General features: G+C 53.1%; 1 protein-coding gene across 4 annotated transcripts; it reads right to left on the bottom strand.

Moving 5' to 3' along the window:
- Window positions 1-2: 2 nt before the first annotated feature.
- On the bottom strand, window positions 3-5,007 carry Rpusd3 (RNA pseudouridine synthase D3). 4 transcript variants are annotated; one of them, XM_057768385.1, is made up of 9 exons: window positions 4,885-5,007; window positions 4,469-4,608; window positions 3,720-3,776; window positions 3,546-3,645; window positions 2,652-2,759; window positions 2,489-2,573; window positions 2,206-2,329; window positions 1,760-1,899; window positions 3-743 (listed from the first exon to the last, which is right to left on the bottom strand). In XM_057768385.1, exons 1-9 carry the CDS (start codon window positions 4,983-4,985, stop codon window positions 552-554), a joined length of 1,047 nt encoding a protein of 348 aa, XP_057624368.1. In that variant the 5' UTR covers window positions 4,986-5,007; the 3' UTR covers window positions 3-551. The 4 variants fall into 4 exon arrangements, with proteins under 4 accessions (XP_057624368.1, XP_057624374.1, XP_057624379.1 ...); XM_057768391.1 differs by having other exon boundaries at window positions 3,732-3,776; XM_057768396.1 differs by having other exon boundaries at window positions 575-743; window positions 1,760-1,889.
- Window positions 5,008-7,860: the final 2,853 nt, after the last annotated feature.

Here is a 7,860-nt window from a genome sequence, read left to right as displayed (position 1 = left end):
GCATTTCCTACCTGCAGAGCATTAGCTGCCAGCACTATCTGTAGCCTGTGTCTGTGTCCTGGGCAGGTTGGGGAGGGGAGCTGGGTGTTGAAATCAAAGTTGGAAGAGCTCATGCAGATACAGTGGTTCATGCCTGGCCCCCAGTACTCGGAAGGCAGAGGCAGGTGGATCTCTGAGCTCCAGTCCAGCCAGGGATACACAGAGAGGCCCAGTCTCAAAAGTCAAACAAAGCTCCTCCTGGCTAGGAGTAGGGCAGATGCCACCTCCAGACCTGGCCGCTGTTCACTTGAGCAGAGCACAGTCCCTGGTTAACATTTGCTTTCTCAGTAAATCTTCAAAAGCAGGCTTATGAGGTAGGACTTTTATTAAGTCCAGAGGAAAGTCAACTGCCCAACGCCACACAGCAAGCAAGTAGCCTAACTGGGATTTGATCTTAGATTGGCAGACTAAGGAGCCCAGGACCTTGGCTGTGCTCAGCACCAACCCCACTGTCCATGACGTGGGTCACAGCTCTTCCTCTTTCCATTTTCCAATTGGGGGTCAAACGCTGTCTATTTTTGGGAGAGCCGCAGGCACTGCAGGGTCCGAGAGAAGTAAGAGGGCACGGGCGCCAGAAGTTCACTGGGAGGGTCCCTGGATCTGGTGCCTGGGAGGAGGAGGCGGTGCAGGTGCAGGTGCAAGGGCATCTGGGCCACCTGGGAAGGACTCAGGCGGAGGCGTTTGAGGAGAGCTTCATCCAGGACCTGGGGTGGGAAAGACGGCAGCCCATCTGAGCTCCAGCCAGAGGAGACCCAGCTCTGATGGGTCTCCCTGTCCTACAGTGAGGAGCACCCAGCTCCGATGGGCCTCCCTGGTCTGCAGTGAGGAGACCCAGCTCTGATGGGTTTCCCTGTCCTACAGTGAGGAGCACCCACCTTTGATGGGCCTCCCTGGTCTGCAGTGAGGAGCACCCAGCTCCGATGGGCCTCCCTAACCTACAGTGAGGAGCACCCAGCTCTGATGGGCCTCCCTGGTCTGCAGTGAGGAGCTCCCAGCTCCGATGGGCCTCCCTGATCTACAGTGAGGAGCACCCAGCTCTGATGGGTCTCCATGTCCTACAGTGAGGAGCACCCACCTTTGATGGGCCTCCCTGGTCTGTAGTGAGGAGCACCAGCTCCGATGGGCCTCCCTGACCTACAGTGAGGAGCACCCAGCTCCGATGGGCCTCCCTGGTCTGCAGTAAGGAGCACCAGCTCCGATGGGCCTCCCTGACCTACAGTGAGGAGCACCCAGCTCTGATGGGCCTCCCTGGTCTACTGCAAATGCAGTCATTTTCTCTACAGTCAGGCAGAGTATTCTCTCTGCACAGAGCTAAATTACATTTCAGCCTCTTTTGTGTTTACTGAAGCCATATGATTGAGCCTCTGGTCAATGGGATGTGAGAAAAAGGACACAGACCTGGCTCTCAAAGCCACGATTCACGAAAACTTCATCTCCCCCTCTGGCCAGAAAGCAACAGTCCTTGTCTCCAAGTGGCTGCCTAGAGTCAAACCCACTCCTACTGCACGCCCATTCACTGGACTTAACCCAAAGAAGAAATGATACACAAACACTCAGGATGGTGGACTTCAGGGCCTGTTAGAGATCAGCTACCCCTCGCTGGGCTCACGGACAGAAGGAAGCCTGAGGGAGTATGGCGCTGTCTGAGCCGCGCAGCTCCACAGGGGCACAGAAGACAAGCCATCCCCCGCCTCCAAATGGAGCAGGCCTGAGGACCTACCTGTATCTGGGGTTTGGTGGTCGTGGCTGGCCACAGAAAGCGCTGGCCCAGAACAGTGCCCACTCGAGCAGCACAGGTGTGGTCTCCAAGCACCGGGCAGAGCTGCAGAGCCATGTGCACCTGCAGTTGACTGGGAAACACTGAAAGATGGGTGAGGAGCCAGCTGTTCTTCCTGACCAGGAAGGGCTGTCCTCGTTCCCAGAGCCTATGGATCTGTGAGGTGACCTCTGCCTTCAGAGAGAGGCCCATGAGCAGATCAGGACAGTGACAGCTGGCATGCCACCACACCTGGGGAGTCAACCCTACAGAGCAGAAGTCCCTGGATGCTAGACTGTGGGTGTGCACCTAGAAGTGCTGCCTCCCACTGAGCCCGCCCACACAAGATGCTCTTTGCCTGTTGCCAAGCTCCATCTTCCTCACAGGCTTCATCTCCCCAGCAGACCCACCTGTCAGTGGCTGCAGCTGGACCAGGGCACAGCCACAGCCTGTGGCCATCACGTGAAAATGGCTGAGGGTCCTCTTGACACCTTCTAGGATGTCCTTTCGAGATGGGGATGCCGCTGGGACTGCCTAGGGAACCGGCCAAGAATGACTTAGCACACACCTACGAGCCCCATCGAGCCCACCTGCTGCCAGCTGACTTAGGACAGGGGACCTAGTCACCCCATGTGCACAGTACAGACTCCTCTGTAAGGCAAAACCCGAAAGGGCTCCTCTCCTTTGACTCACAAGATCAATGCCATCCACGCGTTCCAGCTTCAGAGCCACGCTGACAGTCCCCTCAGAAGGCTCAGGGATGCCATCAGTGATGGCACTGAGAAAGAGAAAGGAGGTCTCAGAACAGTCACCCGGGACTGTCCCTTGGCCCTGGGAGTCACCCCACACCGCTCACCAGTAGGTGGCTGTGGGCCTCTGGCTTCTCCTGGAGTGAGCGAAGAACTTCTGCAGGCGGCTTGCTGTCTGGGGACAGCTGGAGAGGAGCACAAGCCCAGAGGCCTCCCTGGAAGAAGGGGACACGTCACATAAAGCCCCTGGGTCTCAAAACTGAGGGCCAGATGGCTGCTCTTGCAGAGACCTGCATTCAGCATCCACATGGTGGTTCACAACTGCCGTAATGCCAGTTCCAGGAGATCTGATGCCCTCTTCTGGCCTCTTGGGGCACCAGGCATGCACTGTGGGGCACAGACATACCGGCAGGCTAAACATGCACACATTACATAAAAACAAATCTTTGGTCCTTTTAAAGGAGACCTCCAAGGGGCTGGAGAGATGGCTCTGCAATTCAGAGCGCTAGCTGCTCTTCCAGAGGACCTGGGTTCAATTCTCAGCACCCACATGACAGCTCATGACTGTCTGAACTCCAGTTCCAGGGAATCTGAGACCCTCAGACATACATGCAGGTGAAACACTCAATGCACATAAAATACAAAATTATAGCTGGGCGGTGGTGGCACATGCCTTTAATCCCAGTACTCAAGAGGCAGAGGCAGGCGGATCTCTGTGAATTTGAGGTCAGTTTGGTCTACAAGAGCTAGTTCTAGGACAGCTAGGGCTTTACACAGAGAAACCCTGTCTAAAAAACAAAAGACCAAACAAACAAACAAACAAACAAGGAACATCAGTTTAAGGCCAAACAGTAACGCCAGGGCTACAGTCCACACCTCCTAAAAAACAACCCCGGAGAAAGCAGAGCCAATGCAGGAGGGTCTACCGTGTGCCAAGTACCTGCATAGGACTTTTATATGCAGTGGGTGTAAAATGAATGCCCCGGGCAGTCAGCACTCACTTTCCAGGTGCTCGCACAACCTGGAGCTCCCGGTGTCCAAGCCCCAGGGCCTGGCTCAGCTGTGGCAGCACAGAAAGCAACGTCAGCTCCCCGGGTCTCCCTGAGAAGAGGGAGAGGACACGTTGCCAGAGCACCATCCATCCATCTCCTCCCTACCAACCTCTCCCTCCTTACCTGTGCCCATACCTGTCACAGGCAGACCCTGTGGCTTGTTCAGTGTCACCAGAGGTCCTGAAACATTCCGTAGATGTCACCAAAAGCAGCCTGTGTGCATGCAGTCTCAGGGGTTATAAGCTCCCAACCCCACTCCAAACTGAACTTCCTGCTCCTTGCACCCCAGGGCCTTTGCACCTGCTGTTCTGGGCTTTCATTCACACTGGCTGCCATGTCCCTTATATAATGCGTGTCCCTCCCACAGTCCTTGACGGTCTGGTTTGAGACAGGGGCTCAAACAGGCTGGCCTCAAACTCACATAACTAAGTCTGGTCTTGAACTCCTGATCCTCCTTGCCTCTAACGCCCAAATCTAGAATTACAGGTGTGATCACCACTCCCAGAAACAGCAGAGATCCATCATTTCTCACATCAGAACGCTTGATCTGTCAAGCCAGGAGCCATACTTCCCCCAATACCGTGTAGCCTCCTCACTGCTACAAGAATTGAGAGGTTCGGAGAAATTGTTATCCCTCATGGCGCACAGCACGCAGCTTACAGGCCCCAGCTATAACCCCAAAGTTTGTTCTGACAGGAAACTAACGTCTGTTACTGGGGGTCTCTGAACGCAGGGGCGGTGTGAAGGTTTCCCATGCCTGTCCCCACGATGCCGACTTAGGCTAGAAGGGGATGTGACTGCTGGCCGGGCTCCTAAACTACAAGGGTCCGACTCCAGGGGGTCGGAGGGTCAGGAGCAGTAGGCTCCCTCACCTTTCTGATCTACCACAGCTGCCTTCAGCACGTCAACCAGCTCTTCCACGCCGAGGTTCTCTGTCCGCAGAAGCCCCGGGAAGGGCTGGTCATCCACTGGGTCCTTGCTCTTGCTGGAAGCTTGAGGTTGAGGCCGACGCCTGAGAAACACGACAGAAACCGGTACCTCCTCCGCCCATCCTGCCCAGTGCAGCCTTTTCTTACAAAAGCCTCAGAACTCCCGGACTCGGCTGACAGTTGAGGTCCACATGCGCCCAAGACGACAGGAAAGGCATCAGATGCTCAGTGCGCCATGGATCTCGAGTCGGGTCACACAGCACAGTTGGGATTAGAACCCATGCTCTGATCTGAATGCCGGACCTGCCCTCCCCTTGTCCTACCCTCCCTCCTACACGGAAGTGGAGTGTTATAATCACCCGGCCTTGGTGCCGAAGCCTGCATCTCTCCGCCGTACGCCAGCTACGAACCCGGGCCGCCAGGTCCCCGAAACCCAATGCCAAACACGCAAGGCTCCCATCCCCAGAGCAAGCACAGGCGCATGCGTGTCCACGGGACTGCCCACCACGTGCACCCTCCGTGCGCAGATTGGTCAGGCAGGCTGTCAATCAGAGCACCGAACAGGCGGAGCTCAGCAGAGGGACGCTCTGAGCGTTCCCTGGGCTGAGGAAGGGAAAATGCCGTTTTCAGCTTTGCTTTGTGGGAGAAACCGAGGCACGAGGCGGGGTGGTTTAGTCGGGATAGAACAGAAGGAGACCAGCTTGCAGATTGTCGTTTTAATTCTCGAGACCCTTAATCTGAAAATCTCCCTTGTAAAGCACAGGAAGAAGGTGAAGCCCCACAGCCTTCCTGCTAGGACAGCTGCATAGAAATAGTCTGCCTCAAATGGTAGAGAGATTATCTAGAATGCACAAGTTCCTGGGTTCGATCCCCAGCACCACACGAAGACCAAGATCACAGGTACAGACTGAGTTGGAGACCAGTCTGGAATACATTAGGCCCTTCTATCAAAAGAAAAACAAGCTAGGCCGGGTGTGGGGGCAGAGGCAGGCTCTTACTGAGTTACATTCCCAGACCTGAAAGGGCTTTTTGAAGACTCCAGCACTAGATTTACTTTTGGCAGAGAAATCAGAGGGGTACAATAACCCTCTCTCTTCCTTTATTTAGAGCACTGGTTCTCAACCTGTCGATCACGACCCCTTTGGGGGTCAAACGGCCCTTTCACAGGGTCACCTAAGACCATCGGAAAACAGATGTATTTACATTATGATGATTCATAATAGTAGCAAAATTGTGGTTATGAAGTAGCAGCAAAATAATTTTATGGCTGGGGGTCCCCACAACATGAGGAACTGTATTAAAGGGTCACAGCATTAGGAAGGCTGAGAACCACTGATTTAGAGGCAGGTGCTGCCTCCACCACAGAACTCGGCCTAAAATTGTGTTGTGTCCTTTGCTGAGGCTTTATCTGGTTCTGGGATAGTAAATCTTCAAATTCATGATAATGGTATTTGGAGGCTGCAGTAATTAGTACTAGATAAGATTATAAACTGGGGTTGATGGCACTCGCCTTTAATCCCAGCACTCAGGAGGCAGAGGCAGGTGGATCTCTGTGAGTTCAAGGCCAGCCTGGTCTACAGAGCAAGTTCCAGGACAGATTACAAAGCTACAGAGAAACCCTCTCAACCCTCCCCCTCATAAAAAAAAGAAGAAAAGAAAAGACTATGAAGGCATTGCTCCCGTAATGACATTAACAACCTTCTAAGAAGGAGAGAAGAGAAAAGAGAACCGTTTTGGGGTGCACTCTGGATATGCTAAGTAGATACTGGCTCCAGGCTTGTGGACTCTGCAGCCTCTAGAACCATGACCCAGATAAACTGTGTGTGTGTGTATGATTTGTTTTGTTTTTATTTGTGTGTAAATGCCTGTGCATCTGTGTAAGTGTATATCACATGTGTTGCAGGTGCCCTGAGAGGCCACAAGAGGGCATTAGATCCTTCAGAGCTGGAGTTTTTGGGCAGTTGTGAGCTTTCATGTGGGTGCTGGGAACTGAACTCAGGTCCTCTGCAAGAGCAGCAAGTGCTCTCCGCCACCAAGAGGTTTCTCCAACACCATATATATCTTAAACATATCAGTCTTCACAGTTTTGGGCTTGTTTGTTTTTTCAGTACTGTGGATGGATCCAGGGCCCTACACTTGCTAGGCAAGCACTCTAACACGGAGCTGCACACTCAGTCTGGTCTCAAGTGTTGTGTTATAGCAACAGCAAACAGACAAATGTGGAAGGAGTGATGACGTAGCTTGATTGAGAGGAGGAATACCTAGGCTACTTGCACAGCACATGTCTGGGCGGGTTTATAAGGAGGCTTCCAGGCTCGGTTGGAACCTATGAACTCTGACCTATTGAATGAGTGAATGGATCAGAATGGATGGGCTCTTGGGAGGTGATGGAACTGTGGGAGGTGGGGCCTGCTTGGAGGAAGTGGGTAGTTTGTTGTGGGTGGCTCTTCTTGGAGGCTACATCTTATGTTGGCTTCTTTCCATTCAAAATTAATGTTTTTAAAAGCAACATTTAAAGAATATATCTGGGCGTGGTGGCACACAGCACTAACCCTAGCGATCAAGAGATAGAGGCAGGCAGATCTCTGGAATTTGAGACCACCCTACTCTACAAGTTCCAAGACAGCCAGGTCTGCAGGTCTGTGCTATATGCACAACACAGGAAGGGCTGGTGGGTGACAAACTTGGCAAAAAGGAAATTTAAAAAAGCAATTGGTCAGAGGCAAGTGGATCTCTGTGAGTTCGAGACCAGCCTGGCAGCCTGGTCTACAGAGCTAGTTCCAGGACAGGCTCCAAAGCCACAGAGAAACCCTGTCTCGAAAAAAAAAAAAAAACAAAAAAAAAGCAATTGGTGCCGGGCGGTGGTGGCGCACGCCTTTAATCCCAGCACTCAGGAGGCAGAGGCAGGCGGATCTCTGGGAGTTCGAGGCCAGCCTGGGCTACAAAGGGAGTTCCAGGACAGGCTCCAAAGCCACAGAGAAACCCTGTCTCGTTAAAAAAAAAAAAAAAAGCAATTGGTTTCATCTTGTCTGGCATCACTTAGAGTGTGTGGCTACTCTGTCTCAGGCTATGGGTATTCCCGAAGCCTCCTGGGAGGTCTCCTGTGTATCTCAGAAGCAGCTTGAGCAAGGATTTAGAACAGACTAGGCAAAGTGCACAGCACAGTGTGATCCCAGCACTAGAGAGGTGGAGGCTGAAGGATCGGGAGTCCACAGTCACCCTTGGCTACATAAAACTGGAGGTCAGCCTGGGCTCTGTGAGACTGTCTGAAATACATATGTATAAGGGTCAGTGAGATGGAGCCAGGAAGGAGGACTGAAGCCAAGTCTGACACC

This window comes from Chionomys nivalis, chromosome 1 (assembly GCF_950005125.1).
Source record: "Chionomys nivalis chromosome 1, mChiNiv1.1, whole genome shotgun sequence".
Taxonomy (NCBI): Eukaryota; Metazoa; Chordata; class Mammalia; order Rodentia; family Cricetidae; genus Chionomys; species Chionomys nivalis.
This window is presented reverse-complemented; position numbering and strand designations above follow the sequence as displayed.